The sequence below is a fragment of the Lutjanus erythropterus genome, chromosome 16 (genome assembly GCF_056507025.1).
Source record: "Lutjanus erythropterus isolate fLutEry1 chromosome 16, fLutEry1.hap2, whole genome shotgun sequence".
In the NCBI taxonomy this organism is placed as follows: Eukaryota; Metazoa; Chordata; class Actinopteri; order Lutjaniformes; family Lutjanidae; genus Lutjanus; species Lutjanus erythropterus.
Window position 1 is genome coordinate 24,045,400 of NC_139332.1, and position 24,886 is coordinate 24,070,285.

Consider the following 24,886-nt stretch of genomic DNA (forward strand, 5'->3'; position numbering starts at 1 on the left):
TTTCCCTCAGCAAGTGAATGATGCTGATGCAGACAGCAAGACTAATGTCACAAGCTGTAAAGGCAGCACCTCTGAAAGAGACATGCTTTGTGCCAGTTTCAGAGTGTACCCTATTGTGTCAAGGAGAGGAGAATCCCTCTAAATATTAGACCACTATCCACCTTTTATCATATTTTCTTTCATTACTATAAAATACATGGTCAGGTGGTAAAATCACAGTTATACATTGTACCTTCAGCATTATGAACTAACAGCTCGAGTGATGAGGCTCATTTACTCTTATTCTGGGTGAAATGAACTTATTAACACCTCAGCTGGACTAGAGCAGCCCGAGTTGTCCCACACTGAATAAAATGTTAATTGGGTTGAACCAACCATCCCTAAACATTCCCTCTGAGAAATTCACTCAATGGAAGAACATCTGGCTAATGGGCACCTACTGGCCCAAACTACGACCTCACCAGAATGCATCCTTGTGCACCAAGGCCACAGTTTGCCATTTGTGTCACATCATCAAAAATCAAGGACTATGACTGGAGAGATTCAGTTGAACCCATTCAAATAAAAAAAAATGCACACAGTACATGCACTTAAAGATCCAGTGTGTCATACTTACAAGGGGTTATTGGTAGAATGGGGGAGAAAGGGAATATATTCAGTAAGTATGTTTTCATTAGTGTATCATCACCTGATAGAAGGAGCCATTTATATAAACAGAGTGAGCAGGTCCCTTTCCATGTCCCAAAACCAAACCAAACACTGGCTCTAGATAGAGGCATTTGTGTTTTGCACAGTTTCATGATCACTCTAGATTCTCCTTCACGCTTCGAAGGTTAGGGTGAGGCAAGGTGTTTGCAACCTGCAACCTCATTGCTAGATGCCTCTAAATCTAGGGCTGCAACTTACAGTTGTTTTAGTTATCAATTAATCTTGATTCATTTGAATTTGAATCAATGATCAGTTGTTTGGCCCATACAATGTTGGAAAATGATGAACTATGTTGATCACGGTTTCCCAAAGTTTAAAATGATGTCCTCAAATGCCTTGTTTTGTCAACAACCCAAACATAGTCAGTCTTCTGTTATAAAAGACTAAAGACAGAATTTGGACTTTTTTTTTAATCAATATAGTTGCCAATTAATTTAAGCTGACATCTAATCAGTTAATTGACTAGTCGTTGCAGCTTTAACTTCATTCTACAGACTGATCCTTTAAATGAAGAAATGTTATTGAGCTGTAACGTATTTTGCCCCCAATGAATTGGAAGAGCTTACTAAAAAAGGTAAAGGAGGTAGGCCAGCAACTAACATACTTTTACTTTAAATGAATCTGCATGTTATTTTCATAATAAATTAAGTCAGCTTTCAGTCTATGAAATGTCAGAAAATGTGAAAATGCTTATCACAATTTGCGAGAGCTCAAAGTGATCAGTCCTATTTGCTGCTTTGAAAGCTAAATGGTGTAAAACCCCTAATAAAGAGGAAAACAGATAAATTCTGGCAGCTGTTTCTCACAGGAATTCACATCACATGATGTGCCAGATGGCAACAATAAGACCATTGTCAAAAAAAAAGATATTTCTTGACACTCTCACTAGCACTCTGACTGGCCATGGGGGGTTAACATGCAATCAAAGTCAGGAAGAAATACACTAAAACCTAAATGCAACAGTGGTTGTTACAATACACAAGAGGTTTAATACAGTGTCATTTATCATTGATGCAGGGGGGTCCAGGTTTATGTGACTTTCGAAGCAACTGGGATGACAGGTGACGGAGCTACCAAGAGCCTCTACAAGTTCATATTGCTTTGAAATGAAACTCTGGGTAGCTGGGAGGACCAGATGGGAGTTAGATCACAGTTTGAGAACAAGGCTTGCTTGCTAAGTTCCAAAGACATGCTCATGGGAAGAGAACAGAGACACATAAAAGAAACCAAAGAAACTGGCAAATAAGAAGCTGAGAATGATGGAGAGAAGAGTACCTCTGTCAGTTTGCCACTTGGATTGAAAAAGTATGTTTCAAGGTGAAGATAAGCAGTCATGGTAAATGGAATTCTAATGACTGTGGTAATTGCCAAATTGCTGGAGCTATATTGCAAGGGAAATGTCAAAGTCTGAGGTCACTTATCTCTCCTGAGTGAAATCACATCAAGTGCCTAATGATCTCCTTCATATATTCCAATGAAGCTTTAGGAGCATTTTTAATGGAGAGGTGCCATCATCAGAGCAGGATTCATTCCTTAAGTGTCGGAAATATCCTCCTTGATCTCACTAACTAGGGTGCATCTGCTTAAAAGGAAAACATGCTTTGAAGGTCACAGGTTGAGATGAAAAACTCTGGGAGAGAAGATGACACCGTCACAGGCCTACATTAACTTCACAGTCTTTGATTTTAGTGTCAAATGCAAAGGACCAGGGAGGAGAAAGCAGCGAGGCAGTACTTGTCACAAAAAGAACAGCAACAAGAGGATAAAAGTAAAATGCTGCCATGAATAATATGCTTATTGAAGATCTATAACTAAAACATTTACACAGGGTTGAGAATTCATTATATTCCAAGCAGTGGCATCATTAGACTGCAGTTTAGTGAAGGGTCAGGACCAATTCAGGTAATTACCTACAGCTGTATTTTTTAATGGACACTGGGGAATTTCCAAGGAGCCAGAAGTTACTTTACAAGATATGCACTCTAAAAGAGTACTCTCAAAAAAGCATCCATCTTCTCATATTTCATGCTACAGAAGCTCTTCAGCTATTGGATTTCAATGAAGCGCAGCCAAGGTGGAACAGGAGGAACCGCTAAATGTTGCACGCAAGCTGGACATGGCAAAAAACTCTCAATGAACTCATCCCTATGATACAGCAGTTAAGACGTGCAGCCGTAGGACCTAAGAACTATTTATACACAAGCAGCAGTCTAGCATCCATAGTGGTCAACCAAGGCCTGGCTACTGTTTCTCCATTCATGCTGTTCATATATCAGCTCAATGCTGTGAAGACACAAGCATCTCTACCATTTCTTACACAGCAAGGAAAGTAACGCCCGTCTTTTCCTCTTATTATTCCTACAGACCTCTTACATCAGTCAACAAATGTTAAGAACATGAGTCCAAAGAAAAGATGGCAACTAATCTTAAGATCAATTTTAAGATCGAATTTGTACGCCTTGTTTTTTTCCATTGTGCATGGCTTAACAACAAAGATTTGGTCCAGTTATACCTAAAGTGCTTAAAAATCACTTTATCCATATCAATTTGGACAATTTCAAAAGTGTCTTGTAAGATGCTGCAAAGTAATGTGCAGTTGTAGTGATGCGGGTACAGATCGACTTATAAGGAAAAACCATGGGTTCAGTGGGCAGGTCAAGCGACAAAGCAGCAAGCTATCAAGTAAGAGAGTAAGCTATCAATAACTTCTAGAAACACTGCATCCAGTAGTCCACCTTCTACCTTCCTTTCCACCTCTTTCTGTCACCCTTTCTTGGTTAAACCCTGAAACTGTGGACTCTTGTTACATTATGAAGGGAAAAAGAGGGAGTAAACAAGCAGAGGGAAAAAGCAAGACCCAGAGTTGATGTCTTTGATGAAGGTTTACTTGTTTTGCTGCTATCCAACAATGAAGAACACATCTGTGATAATTCGTCCATTTCTTTTAATAGCTCAGATCCCAAAACTGTAGGCAGGGTAGAAACACTAACAGCTTCTCTGTTCCAGCTGCAAGATCAGCCCATTAGAGAGCACAGAGTGACCCTGACAATTGTGCTACTACTGTGGTGCTATAATGCATAAAGTTGGTGAATAAACTTGGGCAAAGCCAACAGAAAAAATAAAGGTAAAACATTAACAAAAAAAATGTAATTTCTGCACCTCTAAAAGGACAGCACATTGAAATGCTGTGCAGAAGCTCATGAAGGTAAGGGAGTGTTGTACTAGAGTGCCTCTTGTATTTATTTCATTTATGCTGATTATGTGAATGGAAGCATTCCTGAAATGGTCGTTCAAACAGCACAGACTACATCAGTTGTAGCTGCTGTAGCAGTGGGAGCAATCACAACTTCAATTAAATCAAACAACAGTGACTGGCTGTGAGGAAAACCAAACAAATAGTGATTCAGATCTGAGTACAAAAAAGATCAAATGTAGGTATTGTTTGACTGAAGAACTTTCAGTACCACTTGGTACTGGGTTTCTTTTTTTACCCAAATACCCAGTCCTAACCACTGGGCATTTCCATATAGTCGAAACACGAGAAGATGTGAAGAATGTGATGGATATGTTGGCATCATCATGACATCCATATGGAGGATGACTCAGAGAAAAGTATTGAATTAGACTGCCAAATTGCTGCTGTGACTCAAGACTCCAATTGGTTGCCTTACATCTCCCCCACCAAGCAAAATCAGCTTGACAAAACTGTGAACAATAAAACTGAGCACTTCTAAGGACGACAGCAAGTTTCCAGGATATCAGTGGAAGGCAGCAAGTTTTAGGGATATCAGTGGAAGGCAAAGACTAAGCCTCCAAATCAAGTGGCTTAGTCCATCCTGTGGTTGGGAAAAGTAGAAGGGCCACAGCTGACAAGAGGGAGTATGGCACTTGGGACAATGATTAACATTTGGAAGGGAAAGCTCTTCTACTCCTGTGGCGCTACATGTCTCAAGGACACATTAAATTGAAGAGTTGGCTTGGGGGGGGGGGGGGGGGGGTTCTTTTTATTTATTAATTTCAGCAAATCTGTTCTGAAGACTTGGCTAGATGAGGAGGAAGCATCATAAAAGGCAAAGTGAGTAGGCAGATTTGTGTCTCTGCAGACTGAGATGCTGCAAGATGCGACTGCAAGTGGAATGAGAAAACATATACTGATCTCTTCTTGTTGAATCTGTAAAAATTAAAGCTGTAATTATGCAAACTACAGCTTGAAATCATATAGTTTCGCTGTGAAAATGGGATCCCTAACACATGTAAGAACGCATACATCACAAGAGGAGCTTGGGGATATTTAAGGCTGATACATATTACATACAGACATACAAGCTGCATAGCGTTTGTTGGGAGGGGCAACTTCTCGGGATGGATCAGAAAGTACAAGCAATAAGGTAAAGGGGTCAGTATGGTTCAAAGAAAGTGCTTGTCGATGCAGCATCTGAATCCCCCTCCCCCTCAACGCCCCTTAGAAGCCGGAATTGGCGGAGCTATATCTGAAAATCTTCACGCAGTCATGGGCCAGCGGCACAGAGGAGAAAAAAATAGGCAGAATCTGAGAGGCTCTCTCAAGCTCTCTTTTTTTGCTCTTTGCCCAACTCCTTCAGTCAATTTCCACATGTATGAACAATCACGAAGGACTGCTACAAGAATAGACTCGAAAAGTGTGGCCAATTATCTATTTCTGAAAAATTACTTTGTCTCATCCTACTCTGGTATGTCAGGCTTTGCATCCCACCTTTGAATTAGGCCGTGTGGAAAAGCTACAAACACTTTTGTCTTCAAACATGGTCGGACAACACATTGCAGAAACTATTTCAATGCATTTCTGGTGTGCCCACTGATACAAGGGGATAGTAGTTGAAGAGACGAAGTTTCAAACACACCTCATTCAGTTTTAACCATTTCTGAGCAGCTGTTACTATTTCTAACAGTCAAATAAGGTTAAAAAGCAAGCCTGTAATCTTCGGCTAGAATATGAAAGAGTTGCTTTTCTAAATCGGAGATGTCTTAAGGCCGAAACAAACGTTTATTTAATGGCCTGCAAGTGCACTGATGCCTGCTGTGTGTTGCCTGGGGCCACAATGAGTCATGCTATTCTCAAAGCACTTCTTAGACTTTTTATAGCAGCAGGATAGCTGCATGCCAACAATGCCCACAGCTTCCACGAGGGAAACCTGCTCTCGGCGAGCACTCACATTACATTGTGCCTTCTGTCACTCTGACTGGTGGCATGGAGATGGCAGTGGAAGGCAGGTGTTTAAATAATGACACTGACCTAAAAGGTTTTGAATGAAATAAAAGCAACTCCAGTATCCCAGGGATTTATGTGTGTTCCCTTCTTTGTGAATAAATGAGAAATTTCAAAATATGGCTGAAATAAAAATGTTTTCACATTATTGGCTATGGTATTGAAGTAGAAACAATTATGGTTGTGGTTTCTAAATATCTAAATGCTATTCTGCAGTATACAATGATACACTTATCTGTCGATTCCATACAAGTAGCGTGATTTTTTGAGCTTATTGTGATTTTTGTTTGCTTTGTTTAACACTAAACCAGTTTAATCATACACTTCTACAGACTATACATTATAAGCCAATGCACATCACATGTCAGTCTTTGAGTTTTATTTCAGCAGCACAACTATTATACTGCATATAAAAGTGACAAAATACTTTTTGAAGTAAACTGCTACCAAAATAAATAGAAGTCTGAGTTTTGACCCCATTAGGTTGCTGTTGCTGTTAAGCATGGGAAGTAAAACATGTCAGTTTGTTAAGATAATATAGCTAATACCGCAATTGCGATGCTAATTTCTTTCTCCCGATTCAGGAATCCTAACAAAAAGAATTATGATCCTCCAGAAAATCAATTTTATTCTCCTGTCCCAACTCGATTTACACATTTTCTCTAAAATAACACCATGAATTCTCAACTAGTTAAAACATATGATGATCTTATAAGTAGGGCTTGGCACAGGGCTACTAATATTGCGACATAATTGCAGGTGACTAGTCGTGCTTTCATAATAACACGATGGGATATTTTGTAAATGATCATTAGCAATGTGGATATAAAAGTAGGGTTGGGTTGATGCATTAAGATTTAAAAGCCTTCTGTATTTGAGCTGATGTGTCCCTTCAGAGTTGCCACAGAATTGTTGCCTAAGTTCCATTTTTGACATGTGGCAGAGAAGATAAGAAAGAAGCTGTTGCTGCCTTTTGTTGCACAACATTTCCATGTCATGTTTATTATTTTCTTTTTAAACACAACTAAGTTACAAACGTGGTGACTAGACAAGGACTCCTTCAGACGCAGCAACAATGTCACACTCCACTATGATGTTTCACTGTAGACATCACCTTATACCAATCTGGTAGACATCGCCCAAGCCTAAAATAAAGGCAAATAATAGAACAGTGCTAAGTTCAGAAAATTACATCATTTTACAGTAATGCTGGAACAGACAACATTGAGGCCATGTAATGTTACAACACCCAAAATCTAAGACAATATATAGTCTTATATCACAATATTAATACATCATCCAGACCCTACAAACTATGTCCAAAAAAATTTATTCTGTTTTGACTAAACTTCTATAACTACAAAAGCTCAAGCAAACAGGACCATTCTTGCAGGGGTTAAAACCTCTTGCATTGGATATGAAACGTCTATAATGGATTTTTAGGGGCTTTTAACTTTCTTGATTAATTTGTTGCAGGCGATTAATTTTCATCATTTCTTGAGTTCCTTCCCCTACCTGTTCAGCAGAAATTTCACCTTTGCCATGCAGAGATCCAGGACTGTCATCTATTTTAGAGGTCAGCAAAAAAGAAGTATGCAAGTATGCAAAGAATAGTTAACACCTATACATTAGGATGACAGAATGGAGAGCTTTGCCAAACTTTGCAAATGTCATTTTTATTGTCAAACAAGAGCTTTTTACACTTGCTCTCAATGTGACGTTTGCCCAAAATAAATTGGAAGAATATTTTTGCATTCATTTTAAACTTGCATGCAATATGATCCACAATTGTCCACTGTGGTCTTGTTATGAAGGCCATTTCCTCCTCTCATTGGGTCAAACCAAGACTCTTCACTCCACCTTGTTTCATAGCTGGTGTGGCTCACTCAGACTACCTGCCAGCTGCTCGACTTGATAACCAAGATGATATGACAGCCGCCTGACAGGCTCGTCTTTCTCGGCCAGTCACAGATTGACAACCTATTCCAGCTGTCATTCTGTCCTGCTTGACACCACTCCATTCGTCCATCTGTCATTTCTCATCCTCTGCCCTGAGCCCTCTTCCGCACACTCCTCCCCTCAGCCGCTCCCCCCATTCGTCTGTGCCCTACAACAAAAGAAAGCAACCCTGGGCAGTTGTGTCCTTTGCCTGGCAGTCAGCTGTGCTGGCAAACTGAAACAAAGCCGTGGCCTCAGACCATAATGGTCCGTAATGTCACACCAGGTGGGCTTGCCAGTGGCTAGGCTGTGACAATAAAGTCATCTCCTCTCAATGGGCCGATGAGAGTGAACAACACAAACACAACAGCTGAACAATGGACACATCTGCACCAGAAAAACAACAGAGAGGGTGCTGCCTAAATGGAGAGATGCACCTGGGCAGGCCTACATGGCCAGAGTTACATTATACTTAATTATTTTCACAACAAAAACAAAAACCCTGAGTAAATAAAAGAAATAATCAGAATTGTTGTGAACATTACAAACAGCTGGCAATCATTTGAAAACCATAATACTACAAAACTATCAGACATAATATCAAAAATATTGAGTCAAAAGTAATCAGAAGCTCTTTTAGGCTGCATTTTGATTCCATTTTGTCCTTACTTTCCATTCTGACAAGCATGTGTCTCACTGTAAACTATCAGACACTGCCATCTTATTATCAATATCATTGTTCTGTCAACAAAAAAAAGATTTTGCTTTTAATTTTGATGACTGAAATTGAACACCCCTACTAACAAAGAATCAATAATGACAAATTCTACTTTAATCTTAATCTATTAGTTGAAGCTCTAAACATATTTACTCCCCTTTAAAAAACTGAGCTGTAGTTATATGGTTCCCATTACAAAATCACACTTTAATACATCCTTATTTTTAGGAGCTATGGGAAGCCACTGCTTAGGCCCTCAGGGACCCACTTAAGTTCTGAGGCCAGTTACTTGGTCAAAGGCAACAGCAGGAGTATTTTTAATTCCCTCTACTGTATTGGTGTAGGAGGAAGCCAAAGCACCCAGAACAAACACATGTAATCCAGGAGGACAACATGCACACACAAGACTGAAGGGACGACAGTTCAACCAGAGTATATCAATATTCTAAGAGGACAGTGTGGAGGAGTTATTGTGGCAGCTACAAAAGAGCGGTGGGAGATGCTGAAGCCATGTAACCGTTTCTAGGAAATGCAATAACATCCTATCTGAGATTAGCTTTAGTTATGGGTTTAGCTCATTTGCATAGTGATAAAAGACTGAAACAGCCTGTTATAAATTGCAACAATTTCATACAACAATTGAAAAACTAAATGAATGAGCCGCACAAGATACAAAAATGTGCGAGGGGCTTACAGACATCTTACCTTGAACAAGAAAAAGGAATAGAACACTTCCAGTGAAGACATAACAGAATCTAAATGACAACAGAACACAAGGCATTTCAGACGTGCCAAACTGACTGCCAGCCAATCATCAGAGATCCAGCCAACACCTACAGAATTAAGCAGACCAATCTCGCATGTGAAACATGCAGTATTAACTTCAAACAACAGATAACCTGCTCACTGAGTAGAGAACGCAAATGAATAAATTATTACACCAAGCACCAGTATGGCTACAACTACTTGACCTTCATAATAACCTCTACTTTGGGATTTATTTGATTAAGCCAGCTCTTAGCAATCTACCTGCTGATGCTAAACAGAGAATTTCTAGGGAGTTTCAGCAAAATGTTAGAGGGATTATACTGAAAGGAGAAAAACTATTCAAGAATAAGCTGAGTTGAGCTATTTTAACTATTCAGTAATGCTTTAGAGATGCTTTAAGCAGCTGATCTTATTAAATAGGCTCTGCTGTGAGTAGTCTATCAGCTACAGAAGACATCCAATTTAACCTGAGGACAAGGCCGGCAAAATAGTAAATCAAGCCTATCCTCCTTGCATAAAAACATAAAGCAGAGACATTTGTACATGCACACACAAACAAAGTGATGAAGCAGTGTTTGGAACAATGAAATCTCTTTGGCTGCACCACCAAAACCTCCCTCAGATTGGATGCCTGGCAGGCATTAATTTCTTCTCTCCCTCTCCGCCTCCTACCATCCTACCACTGTTTCTCTCACTCCTCCTTTTTTCTCTTCTCTGTATGCAGGTGCGCTCGCCCACAGAGCTGCATGCTGACTCCTGTCAGTAAGAGGACAGGGATGTATGATAAGCACAGATCCTCTCTCTGTTCCCTCTGCCCCACTTCCACCCCACGCCATCCAGAAAGCATCAAGGACCACTTCAAAGCTGACATGAAGGAAAGGGAAAACCGTGAGGTTGAGCCAATACTCGAGAATTGTCTGTCCAACAATGATCTACAGTAACCACAGACAAGAGCCACAAGACTGTCAAACAAGAAGATATTGTATCTTCTTGTTCAAGTATAACCTCCCCTCAGGATAAGCCTTATTTCACTGTTTTGTCTGCACTTGCATCTTCCACACCTGTCGTGCCTTTCATTGTTCAGTGTTTTATAGCAGTTCTCATCCTTCAAGAACACAGGCACAGCACGGCTGTAACCAATGGCTATTTTGATTATTGATTAATCTGCAATTTACTTTCATGATTGAACAATTAAAGCAAAAACTTGTAATATGTTTGCTGCAATCCACCATAAAATACTACGTTGAAATAATCCCTCCCATAACAACAACACTAAAGCCTCTGCGTCTTCTTTTGAAATTTACATTGTGGGCCGGAATAATTGTTTTAGTTTGCCCACTTAATATTAGTTAGAGTTAAAATTAAAGCAGAATGTTTGCTGAATGAGTAAGAGTTTTTTTTATGAGTTGCAAGAAATCTTAAATAATCTTTTCAAAGGAGTCGATGTTTATAACGGTTAAATTGTGCAATATGTTAATAGTCTGGCAGGCAGTCACTGAACTCCAGCTCCAGAGAGCATATTTTCGGAGCAGAGGGCTTTACATTTGTTACATATTACTCTTCCTTTTAGTCTATAAAATGTCAAAAAAAATTGTGCATAAAGTTCCTCACAATTTCCCAGAGACCAAAGTGGCACCTTCAAGCCTTCTTCTGTCCAACCAACAGTCTAAAACCCAAAGACTCTTTATTTATCATACATTCCCCAAAATCTAACACCAAGTATATCAGATACCTTGTCAAACAAATATTACTTGTCCAACACGTCTCTGAGATGGAAGAGTGAAGAGACGTCTGTGATGGTAGTGCTGAAGACTGACCAGTCATGCTCCTCTACTATTGATGCACAGAACACTTTAGGAACACACACAAGAGAATGCACTCGCACAGGCATTCAGTAAGGACTGCTGTCTGCGTCAATTACTGCCTTGCATTTGTTAAGCGGACACGTCGCTCCTTCTGTTTTTTCCCGGACGGATGGGTTCTGCAGGCTGGGTGGTCATGGAACAACAATCACATCAAAGCGCATATGACAACGCAGAACAAACAGCTTGACAAAAGCTGCATCAACCACGCATCTCCACTCTGCGTGACACACACTAATATGCGAGTGTGTGTGTGTGTGTGTGCGCACAAGTTTGGCCAGTGTTTTCTTGTAGCATTTTCTTTAGATGAGAACACAGGGAATAAATTTAGTTCTGCTGCCCAGGTTTGTTTCTGGGCCCACTCCAAGATCAGTTCCAGTGGAGGATACAGCTTTAGAGACAGTGCTATTTGGACATTCATATCAAGATATATTAAGTCTGCACAAGACGAGGAAAACAGTGCAACACATCCATGTTTTCTTTCTGAAATTCACTTGCTGAGGCACACTTTGAATTTCAACCTTATAACAATGATATCAACATAAATTACATAATCCCTGTATTAGAATGGATCTTATTTCTCCTGAAAATAACACCTTTCATTAGCATCATTCCTACCTTTCAAGTAAAATTTTCAAAGCCCAAGACTTACACTTGCTGTAAGAATAAAAAAATCAGTTTCAATGCTGTGGATCAGTCCTGTGTGAACAACACTGTTACACTTCAGCTAACAGCAGCTGTGAGAAGACTTGCTGCACTACAAGTGTTTTGATGATTTTTGCAAACTGTCCTTCAAACAAACACCAAAGCTGTCACAACAAGGGAATGTGAAGAACTTGCAAAGAAATAAGAAGAAACCTGCATTATGCTGTAAACACTGGCACACAACTAAAGTACTATGTGGGTTTGCTGGTCATTTGTTAGCATTGAAACAGTAATGACAGTAATGTAAAAACAGATAATAAGCATCACAATAAGAGAATCTGTTGTATAATTTCAAATGTCAAACAGAAGATACATTTTTTATATATTTTTGCTATGAAAGCATGGCCTGAAATAAATAAATTTAACTGTTTCTGAATTAAACTGTGGAGACCAACTGCTCGTTAGTGAAAGACCAACTGCTTGTTAGTGGCAGTACAGTACTTTACTGCTGCCTACATCCTATATGTGGACACGTAAGCACCAAGGTTGGGTGTTATCAGCTGCTTGTATTGTTGCAATGTCTAAAAGTTATAGGAGTACAAAATCACACTCTTTAGCCTTCAATAAAGAGCGAAGAGCTGGAACAAAATGCTCAAAGCTGTCAAGAGGACAATGCTCTTAAAATCTCATTAACAAACAAATGCCAAAACTAGCAAGAAGACTGTGGTTCAGAGAGGTGAGGCAGAGGACCCGCTCAAGGTAATTTGCAATGAATAATGGCAATGGCTTCATTGTAATGTAGCTGCAAGGAGCGGACTATTCTGATCCTATCCCACCCCAGTGTAATTAAATGTAAAATTAAACAAACACTTAAACTAGCTCCAAACACCCTGTAAAGATCATAATGTGCGGATGAGCACACAAACACAAATATTGCTCTGAATGCGTCGCAGAGGCAATTCATCACGCTAACAAATTGGGCTACCTCTCAGTGCCATTATCCTCCATCAAGGCATCTGTGACTCGTGTGGCCTCCGGGCTGCTGACAAGCACCTCTTGTTAGGTGGCAATCTTGCAAACACGTTCAGAATGGCCCGACCAAATTGGCTGACAGGCAAATTGTGGGCTAAAAACTGAGGCATCAGCTACCTCAATTCAGTGCAAATGAATCCACCAGTGCCTTTCACCTTTATAATGTACAGTATATTGTCCATTGTTATTGGCCTAAACAGCATCCTGGAATAGCTTGCAAAGAGCTTAATGGACACATTTTTGCACATTACCCACCGCCAAGAGGATAACCTCAGAATAGAGGGTATGAAGGCAGAATGAGCAGATTCAACTAACAGTCAAGACACAAAGAAATGGTGTTAATAATAATTAGTAAGATATAGACCTTGTGTTACTATACTACCCTGGTCCACTGTCAAACACAGTGGCGCATGGTACATAATTATTTTAATACTGTTTTGTTAGAAACAGTTCATATTAAAATTTCTCAGCTTTTGGTACTTGTTGTTGGTCAATACTGATGTGTTCACACCGAAAGTGACGCCAATTTTCGCCTCGCCAGGCACCAAGGGTGTGTGTTCAGCCTCTCACTGAACTGTGCACTCAAGAGACGCCACATCTGTGTGTTACTTTCCCTGCCTCTTCATTTTCCCCTTTGCCTGTACATTCACCAAGTAAAGTACATCAGATCACAACAGAATCCCTCCCTGTGTTTATTCCTCCAGAAGCTCTGGCTCTAACCCCCAGAGCTGCCCAGAGCTCAGCAGCTGTCTGTCTGCAAGCGGTGGCTTTGTCCCTACGCGCTGCCTGGAGTTGCAAAACCCTGCGATACGTGCAGATTTTTCACTCTAAATATTTTCAACTCACGCTTAATACAATGCTGCCTGCAACAATGCATTAAGTGCAAGTTATTTATGGGTTTTGTTTTGCAAAGTGAAAGCCATATATCAACAATATCCAGAAACGCTGCCAACTTCTCTGGGGCCTTAGCTCATCTGAAAGTCCATATTTAAAATAGTTTTCAGAAAACATAGGCATTGTAACTAAAGAGGAAACAGACCAACCAAATAGTTAACCGCAATAACTTCAAAAGTCGACATCTGTAATAGCATGGGGGTGTGGGTGTGGCTGACTGTCTCATCTGTGAAGGCAAAATTGAGGTACATACAAGATTAGGAGCAACAAATGCTGCCATCCAGGCATCGTCTTTTGAAGAGATGCCCCTTTTTATCTTAGTAAGACGATGCCAAGACACAGTCATGCATGCATATGGCTTCACTGACAAGAGTTCGAGTACTAGACTGACCTGCCTGCAATTCAGACTTGTCTCCCATTGCACATGTGTGGTGCATTACAAAGTGCAAAAAACAACAGTGAAGACACCGGACTGTCGAGCATTTGACATCATATATCAGCAAGAAAACAACAATTAGTGTCATCAGTTCCCAAACACTTACTGAGTGTTGTTAAAATAAAAGGTGATGTATCAGAGTGGTAAACCTGCCCCTGTCCCACCTTTTTTGGAAAATGTTGCAGCAATGGCTAAATACTACTTTTACGTCTGATACCAATATCACTACAGCGACCCTGAGTATCCGCCCATACTGATACCAGGATTGGTCAGTACCATGCAAATGTTCAAAATTAAAATAAATTTCATATCTGTTACTTATGACACTTCTTTCTTTATGGCATGTCATTCAAAGTTTAGCGAAGCAATTTAGGTGATAGTTTAGGCTAATGGATCATATCAGCTGATACACCCTGTATTAGGTATCTAGCAATGAATCAGTATCATTTCAGTCTGTGGTTTGTGTGGTTTTGGTATCAAAGTCAAAATTGTGGGATTGTGACAACACTAGTAGAACAAATCTGGTATGAAATTGGGCTGTTTGTATCCCTTTCATTGTGCAAGATGGTGGTGGCTCTGTGCCTGGTGCCCGTTCCCATCTCACCTCATCTACACTTGCCCCAGGTGCGCAGGTAAGCAGACCTGTCGCTCTCCGTCTCACACACACACATGCAGCACACCTCAGATTCACAGACTGTGCTTGAGACTAGCCCGCTGGGAGACCGGGCCTGAGAAATAGCACTTAATCATCAGGGGCTTGACATCAAGCCTCCTGACAGAGGAGAAAGCAGCAAATAAAAAAGTTCTGCAGAGGAGAATTAAAAAAAAAAAAAAATCAAGTGTGTTGGCTTCTTTGTGTCCTATAGGTGTTGTGATATGAGGAGGCCTGGCCTGCAAAGCTGGAGTAGAAAGAGCTAAGCTATGCTCTGAAATGGCTAATAAGTTTCCCTGGTAACTTCAATCTATTAAACAAAGAATAATGTAAGCCTAGGAAACCAGCCTATAATGAGAGAGGATGAGCTCTCACTCAAACTTTTTCTGCTGCAGGTAACTGGACACCGTCTGAACGATGAATATTTCATAAGGAGTTGGACAGTCAGTCGGGGGTTTAGGCAGGGATCACAGCTGCAGCCAAGAGTCTGGTAGGAAGATCAATCACGACTTATTCTCCATTTTCCCACACTACTGCACCAGCTAACGTGTTGCTGTGCCAGCAACCGCTCCTGGGATGGCCTAATCTACTTTGAGACAGACGTCATGTTTTTAGTGTGTGAAAAAGACAGAAGTAGAGAGAAGGCGGAAGAGGAGGGGAAGAGAGTTAGCACACACACAAAAGCTTCTGCTACCCCTATTAATTTTGCTGGCTTTTCAAAAAAGCTGAGGTGGTAACATCACTTGTGGGGAGATTTCATTTTCACAGCACTTAACAACTTTCAGCAGCAACCACTGTATTATCAAAAGGGTCAGTAGCACTTTCTGAGGTGTTAGCGGATATCAAAGTGTTGTTTGAGGTAGTGGATTGTACAAGGCATCTGTGAAACTGCAGATATTTCAGGTTTTAAATCACACTTCTCTTATTTTGGAATTAATTAAAAGCGGGTGAATATCACTGGATGTTTTCTTTGTGTCTTGCCTGAAGTAATGTCACTGACTCCAAAAAAGGTCTGAGCTTCTGCATCACTTCCCATCTGCAGTGGTGTTGAAGCTGCCAGTTTTGAAGGTTTCCCACCCAGATAATTAGGATATTGACAAAGTGGATAAAAGTGGTTGTTACAATTTTTAGATTTGTATTTCCTAGAAAAATCCAAATCTGCTGCACCAAAATATTTTGCTGAGTACAAGAAGGAGAGGCAGGTGAAAGAGAGCAGGATTAGCTGTGAAAAAGAGCAGAAATAAGGCTATGTCTTTGGATAGTTTAAAGCATGTCAGGCATTTTTCCAACAGGATCTTGGGCTGAAAATCTTCTCTTAACCCGGTAACGCTGCTGTAGTGAGTGTGTACACAGATGGCACAGGAACACTGCAGTAGCAGATGGCACAAGTACTACAATCCCAACTGTCTCTTACCTTAACATAACCTTTTCAACTTATCTTAACAACTTAAAGGCGTGCATTTTTTCAGAACTTGCAACTAAATCCAGTCCACTTTAAATAAAAGCAAATAATTAGTTACATTCATTGAGGTACGGGGCTGTAGCAATAACCACTATGTTCATATTTTTTCTCTTGTTTTACACTCTGTGTGCTGAATGAGTGCATCAATGCTTCAAAAAATTCAACAAAGAATATGAGGGCCAGTTCAAGCTTAAGGATGGCTGTTTGTGACCCGATTTCAAACCAGACAGCAGATTTTGTCATTTCTTATGTCATTCTTGGCAACTGTTTAACTCAGCGTTAGCATGTTGCACGACTAATGTGGCTTCTACTACAGGCTGGGCCGAATGTTAAGCCTCATCTGAAGCCAACTAAATAATGCGAGTCATGCTGCTGCAGTGCTAGCTGCATTAGCTTTTCTGTTTTACCAAAGTCAGGCAGTTCTGCTCTGTGATCTTCACCGTTGGTGTGTCTGTGTTGTGTAATTAGCACCAGCATGTAGCTTGCTCAGAACATTAAGTTCCCCGCTGGGCAGGGAGGTGAGATCCACAGATAATGTTAAACTTAGTATTACTGTAGTTTATCTACAGCCCTAGACATGGGGAAAATTCTAGCGTGAAGTTTGCAAATGACACCCCCATCATCAACCAGATTTCAAACAATGATAAGGCTCAATATCGGGAGGAAATCAAAAATCACCTAATGCTCAATGTCAGCAAAAACAATAAGCTGATTGCTGATTATTGGAGAAAGCAAGCAAAGACACACACCTCTGTGTCCATCAGTGGAGCTGAACAGTGAACAGTTGAAGGCTCCTGGAAATCACCATCACAGAGAACCTGTAACAGACATCATACATCTCCACCCTGGTAAAGAAGGCTCAGTAATGGTTGTATTTCTTAAGGAAACTTAAGGCAACATTCCTGTGTTGTGTTCTTGCCAACTTCTACACAGGCACAATTGAAAGCATCCTCACTGGAATCATCACAAACTGCCATCATGGGATGTGCATGACCCAGGACAGAAAAACAGTGGATCATTCCAATGGCCCAGAACATCATTGGTGCCCATCTACCATGCAGCAGTGATGTCAGGGAGAGGAGGTGTCTGCACAGAACCCGGAGGATACCGGAATACCAACCCTAGGCACAGCCTGTTCGCCCTGCTGCCATCTGGCAGGAGATACAGAAGTATATCGGTACTTGCTATTGGCAGATACTCTGACTTAACGTATTTGAATATTAGTAACAATGCTGGTTCAGTGCATCTGTCATTAAAGTTATTTATTTGTGTGGCCAACAGTTGAAAACCTTAAGCATGCAATTCACAATCATGTGAAACAGCAAAAGCTAAGCAAATCTTCCAACTGACACTACTCCTGTACACTGTTTTAGTGGACTAAAAGAGAACATCCCCTCTGACAGACTGAAGATTCATCTATACCTTGAACAAAGCACCGGTCATGCGAAGCAGCAGCAGTTCTGATGCCGACCGGTCGAAGAGATAGCAAGGGTGCAAGTGTGTGAGAATGTGTATGTCTGTGCTGCTACACCCAAGTATCCAGCTCATTATTTGCCTGACAGAGACGCTGCTTCTTCCCCTCACTCTACTGTCAGAACGGACTCTATTTCCTGACACAACCAAGGTGGAAAAAACTTTCAAGAAAACCTCCCTGTCTCGTACACACCATACAGTTTTCAGTCTAGTTAAATTTTTCTTCCAGTAACTCAATAAACTGGACAGAGATTTTGTATAAAAGTCGACTCAAGGAGCAGGAACACATCTTTTGCTTCTGAGGAGCAGTTTGACAAATACTGGTACTTTAAAAAGGGCTATATTTGCACCTGAAGGGTCGAAGAGTTACACCTTCACATGGTGGTCTAGTAGGCAGTGATTAAAAACATGCTCAGCAGAAATCATCTGCTGGTTACCAATTAAGAAGATTGGGTATTAAGCTAATTTGGTGTTGGTTGAGGAAAGTGAAATCCATTTTTAAATTGGGACACAACTTGAGAAATTAATTACTTTCTTGAATGGAGAAGACAAAAAAAAAATCTCACTTGAATGCCAATTGAAGCCCTCCTCCCGGTCTCAAGATAATCAACAAATATTAGGAAAGAAAAATGAGCACAGCCAGATAACAGGCAAGTCATATCAGGGCCTCGCCCACAAAATCAGTACAGCATGTGCTGTTTGCATATTGCAGAATAAGCCTGACATTTTGGAGCTTGTAAATCCAATCTTGATACTTCAAATTGCCAGCTCGTTTAACCTAATGGTTAGCTGCAGATATTTGAAGCTCTTCGCAGGGGGAAAAAAATCAATAACAGCATCCAAGCATTCAGACGACAGTCTGGGAGGGAAGAGCGGCCACTTGGAATCATCATCACGCAGATGTAAAATGCACACTTTCTTTTCCCACCTTCACAAAAGGTGAAGAAGTTACGTTGCGTAATGCAACATAATCAGATAGCCCGCTTTTTTAGAGCAATACAGTACAATCTCATTTCTAAGGGGCAACAGAAGCTACCAGAATAAATCTTTGAGTAATGTTCAATTTACTATTCTTGGCACAAACAGTACTCACTGGGGTCAGGTTTATGTGTTAATCTACACAATAGCTCTAGTGTTATGGCTGCCATGCATGCTAAAGAATTCTCAAGAGGGTTAATGATTGTATAAATGTAGGGCAATAGTTCTCAGCAAGCTGATCAGGATTAAACACAGGGTCAAAAGATGCCTAGAGAGGGGGTGGGTATTGCAAGTATAAAGTCTAATGCAGACACATTTCTGGTGTAAATCAGTACTGATAGATGTATTTTCCATAGCTATGACAACACTAATGCATGCAGGATGCAGCACCAGTAGCTCCTTCCAACTTTGCTACTTTTCTCCTTTAATCTGTTTTTTTCCAGCTGTATTCCTGTAACAAACATCACCAATGGCAGAAATAGACTCGTAGGCATTGGAAAATGAAGGTGTGGGGTTTGGATTTAGGAGTAGCAGACCCTGATTCTTTCAACAAATGCAGTCGGCATCTTTTGGGCATGCAGTCAGATCAGCTGGATGCACCACTGTGGGTGACCGCCGAAAGGAGGTGAGCGGATAAGAGCCATGCTACAGCTGGGACATAAGGATGCTCCTGGACAATGTCTGGTTACAGAAATGAAACTGATGAAATGTGCTGCCCAAGCAACTGGAAACCACAGACTGTTGTGCCCACACAGAGAAACCTGCTCCACAGCATCCTGGATGGGTCTATTGCACCTGAGGGGCAGACTGTACTCGGAGTTGACAGGTTGCGAGAAAAAAAGACACTGGCAGGACGAGGGGAGGAGGACTCTGTTTTTACACTGATGATGCTTTGTGCACAAACTTGCTCTTTGCAATCAACCTGACATAATTTCAATTTCACTACAGAATTATTTCCTGGGTGTATATATGAATATGTATTTAGTTTTAGATTTTCATCCTATTCCATTCAGAATGTAATCATTTATCTGTGTTGTATTTTGTGTGTTTTATAAAGGAACTTTAACTATAACCAATTTCATTGTACATGTGCTTATGTGGTATCATGATATCAAATCTCCTTGACTGTTTGAAAATTATTTGCAGCATCAAGCACTTCTTCTAATAACTGTGTGTGGCCCAACCTAAAAATATAAGCTGAACTCACCATTTTGCACATTTAAGCCTGTAACAGAAGGCTTCATTCACGCATTGCTTTGTTTCCGGGGTCCAAGAGAAAAATTTTTGAGAACAACAGATGTAGACTACTCATAGCTGCAAGGACTTTTAAGCTTTTGAATATCAAAGGGTGCTTTTGCTTTCTTTCCCGAGACATGTTGCCAAATAACAGTTTGCAGTTTTAACTGATGCTGCTTTATAGCCTCATACAGAGGCAACACAGCTCCCACTCCCACTGTAAAGAACAGCGAAATGCCATAGTTAATATACCAACTGTGTGACCACCCAGGACGTTAATCGGATATATGAGGGCTGTAAAGAAAGAATGCAGCTACTAATGAGTGTGACACTTGGTACTACTCATTAATGGTGCTAAGGTCAGTTCTTGGTGCAAATTCCAGTCTCAAGGCAGGATCAAGCTCTTTTGAACCACGCTCGACCTTTCATTGGCCTGAGCCTTGGCCCTTGGCTATAAAATGCAATCAAGTTATCAACATAATTGAAGAGGCGAGTGTCACCCTGAACAAGATGGAGCACCTGTCCTTGAAAATTAATAAATGGATGCATCAGTCCGGCTGTCTCATTGAATGCCACAGAGTGTACAGTATGAGAGCAGAGAGAGACTGACAGTGCATTGCAATCAAGCGGACACTTGTGGGTCCATGTGACACTGTTACAGAGCGGAATAATCCTGCATTGTGGTGACAGACACACCAGACTGGATCGCTTGGCTTCTGGGTTATAAGCAGTCTGCTGTTAGGATGAGCACCAAAATCCGGTGGTCTGGTATGCATTTCTCTGCACACAATTTCAGCCATAAAACCAACAGCAAGTTCTGTTAAATTCTGAAACAGAATCTATTACAGCAGTAAAACAGCCTCAATCAATCACATTGATCATCGCTGAAGCGAGAATCCCCATATAATCGCCCACAACAATTTCAACTTCATCTGCTCACACCGAATTGAGTTTTCAATTAATTAAAACACACACTGATCGAGAGAAATCATGCATGTCTGGTAATTCACAAATGTTTTCCTACAATCTAAACCAGTACTCAACTTACAGCCCGCAGGACAAATCTGGCCCCCCTGGACCTCCGACCATTGTCTAATTCACAATGAAAATAAATTGATCCAAACTGTATTTCCCAGGAAAGATGAGCTAGTTTTGGATGATGGGATAAGTAAGGCTGTTTGTAACAGAGAAGGCCAATGTTTGCGTGACAGCCTTTCAGGCTGTGCAGAGGGCAGTAGGGAACCAAGTCCAGTTGCCTACAACAACTCTTTCTACAGACGCCATGACCTGGATGACTGAGAATCTTCAGAGACAAGAGGAGCCAAAGTTACACAGAAATGAGGATAATTCTGATCCCATAAGTCTCTATTTTATACAAGAACTTCAATATGCTATTCATTCTGTCCTGGTAGAAGCAGGTCATGTTGATGGTTTATATTCACAATTCATTTCAACATTTCAGTATTTGTGTGATAGAAGAGATTCCACCTGTGTTTAATGTATTGGTACTTTCTGAATACCCCTTGTTTAAAAACAATACAATACTAGCATTTCATAGTATTGAAAGTACCAAAGCTATAAAAATAATAATCTAAGAGCCTCAGTCTTCATTGTCCTGCCTGAAACTTGGCGTGCAGGAGCAAAACCAGACAATGTTTAATGACTCTGTACCAGCAATGCAGGCTGTGATAAAAAAAAAAGTTGCTGTGGACTTTTTTTGTGTGTGTTTGCAGTGGCATTGAAAGACGTAGCGAGTATTCTTTTTTATTTCTGGTACTGTATTGAAGTTTATAATTCTTGTATTTTGACAACTCTATTAGAAAGGAAGTAGTCACTACATGAAACTGCTCATAACAAGGTCTTGAGTAACCAGGTCATTATTTCAAGATCAAGACCTGCTATAGAGTTTTTCAAAAGTTATTTCTGGGCACTTTGAGCACTACAAGCCTGGACCCATCTAGTCCCATTATAATCACGAGAAAGCACATATCTCTCTGGTCTAGGGTGACAATATGTCCCTGTTTATTGTGGACTGTCCCCTGCTGGAGCTGTCCCAGGAAATGACCCCATTATCAACTGTATGTTAGAGAAACTAGATAGGAAGAAGAGTGACAGTAATAGAGGAAGAATGGTAAAGGTATGATTACAGAGTCTGCCAATTTATTATTCCAAATAAATTCCAAAAAGGCAAAAAATGGGAATCTGTTAACAAAAGCATTTTATCTAATAGTGTCTGGAGAGTGGAAATAAGACTGGAGAGGAAATAGAAGACCATGGTACTGTAAACTATGATTTTCTGAGACAGTTTACAAAGTCACTTGGTAGCCAATTTTAAAAGTCAGCCTGCCACAAAGTTTATTGTGGTACAACAGTAGGGCTGGGTACTGAACTTCACTACCCTTGGCACTGGCAGAATTGATTCAGTGTTAGAGGATCAAAAAAATCCCTCATCATTCTATACCAAATTTGAAACAGGGAACTAAGGCTGCAACTAATGATTATTTTCACAGTAGATTAGTTTGTCGATTAACTGACTAATAGTTTTTGGTGTATAAAATGTCAGAAAATACTGAAAAATTTCGATCAGTGATTCTCAAAGACCTAGATGAAATCTTCAAATGTTTTGCTCACAACCTAAAGACATTCAGTTTAATGTCATAGAAGACTGAAAAAAACAGAAAATATTTACATTTTAGAAGCTGGAATCAGAGAATTTTTACTTTCTTCTTTAAAAAAGGGTTATAAGAATAGTTGGTGATTAATTTAATAATCGATTAACAATCAATTAATCATTGCAGTACTGCAGACAACTTAAGTTTAACCATATTTTGGTAACAGGTCTACATTATTATGTTATGAAAGTGCTTTGAGTGTGTGAAATTAAAAATTTGTACTGTAATTTATAGAGTAATTCTCATTTCATTACAGCTGGATTTTATAAAAATTGGTCTCAAAAACTTTCATTCAGGAACCAGTGTCAAAGTCAAGTATCATATCAGACATCCAGTCCTCTACAACAGTTTACCTTGGTCAAAATCCAAGAAATTGGAACGGTCTCCTTTTTTATTTAATAGATGCAAGGGATATTTTGATGCTATATTGACCATTTACTGCTTTAACTAGTTGCATTGGTTTAAATTCAGAACTCTGGTCACCTTACTATGTCGGATATCTCCAAAAGTCGGCAGCTCTCACCAAAGCAATCTCGACGGATGAATGGCACTTAAGGCAAGAGGAAAATATGTCTTTTTGATTTTGATGTGAACTGTCCCTTTAAAACACTCGCTGGATGCATGGAAATCATGGAAGTCTTTCTCCCGGTTATTCGCCCGTCTCCCCACAATCTAAACAAAGTTGTACCTGCAGCTGGAGCCTGCACATACGGCTCACTGCAGTCATTACTTAGAGTTATTGTTGGGTGAATGGTAATCTACATAAAGAGTGGCCAAACCGGACTAGCCAGCTAGCTGTGTGTCACTCAGATCATCACGTTTAAATGTCAAGGTCCCTCACACAGGCTACACATAATAAAAGGCCACTGACCCCCCCATAATCAATTGATCGTCCCAAAGATATTAGCTCTAATGCTGTTGTTGGTCCTTACGGGGAAAACAACCGTTTATCCCGAAGATGAGGAGCTAACAGCAGATATAAGTAGTTAAAGCTGTGTTCAAAGCAGTGGCTGTCATTGTGCTGACTTCTTAAGAGTAAAATAGCACAGTTAAAATAATATACGACATGTTTAATTTTAAAAAATAAACCCCTGCAGCGATCTGGGTCTCAATATGAGTCCACGAGCAACTGTTACCGGCTACTCCAGCTGACATGACAAACGTTAAGCTAGCTCACCATGGATCAAACTCGTGGATGATGCTCTCGAACCGGATCACGGCGAAAAGTCTGGAGCTGAATCCCGCCAGGCAGGCCAGAAAAAGAATGCTAAAGGAGAGTAAAGACTGCCACCCTGCCGGCTGTGTCAGTCCGCCAGACAGGCCTCCTTTGCCCCCTCCTCCACCCGCGGCGCTGGGTCGGCTGTTCCCGTGCACCGAGCCCCCGGCATTGGTGGTGGACGCTTTGTGCTTGCCGTCGCTGGCTGCGTGGTGCTCCGCCATTTCTGCGCGCCGTGTCGGTTGGATTTGCTCGGGCGTCCCTCCTGCCACGCTCCCGTGTCTCCCCCTCCGCTCCGCGCTGCGATAAACTCCTCCTTTAGTTTGTGCCCGCTCTCCTCAGGTATTCTCTCTCGCGAGTCCCCCCTCCGCGTGGATATATGTTTTAAATTCAGTATCGCCACTCCGAGAGGCAGCCGTTACATCCCGAAACGCACACTCATGCGCCACATACCGAGCCTGCAACAGTCAATTCGCTTCACGATTGAACGCCGGTGGAAAGGGGCGGGAGGGATGCGGTGGGCGGGGCGTATGGAAGCTCTGGCGGCCTCTCACAGATCGACAGGTACGAGTAGGCGGCGCTTTACGTTTTGTAGCCAATCAGAGAGCAACACTGGCTAGATTGTCATGTAACTACACCAATAGGAGAACCATAAATCATAACTGCGACTGATTGAAATAAGGATTATCCCCTGTTATGTATAAAATTGAGTCATTCTGGTGCTCACTATAAATAAAATCCTTATTACTCGGCTTAAACTTGGCTGTACAGAGTTGTATTAGTCATTTTTTAATAAAGAATAACAAAAGGAAGATAATGTGCGCACAGAGAGACAGCCCAAAATCTTGAAATAAACTCCTCGCAGCTAAAAGCTATAGGCAGGTGTGTGAAGATAAATGCTCTCTGTGAGTGCAATATTTCTGTTGCCCTTGGATGTTCTGGACTGGGTGG

General features: G+C 40.8%; 1 protein-coding gene across 1 annotated transcript in view; it reads right to left on the reverse strand.

The window, feature by feature from the left end:
- The window catches only part of LOC146313143 (dolichyl-diphosphooligosaccharide--protein glycosyltransferase subunit STT3B), a 107,958-nt gene extending 83,556 nt beyond the window's left edge, over nucleotides 1-24,402 (reverse strand). Inside the window, exon 1 of the mRNA XM_084738634.1 lies at nucleotides 23,897-24,402. Coding sequence (XP_084594760.1) covers nucleotides 23,897-24,159 — 263 coding nt within the window. The 5' untranslated portion in view covers nucleotides 24,160-24,402. The remainder of the gene's footprint in view (nucleotides 1-23,896) is intronic.
- Between the last annotated feature and the right edge of the window lie 484 nt (nucleotides 24,403-24,886).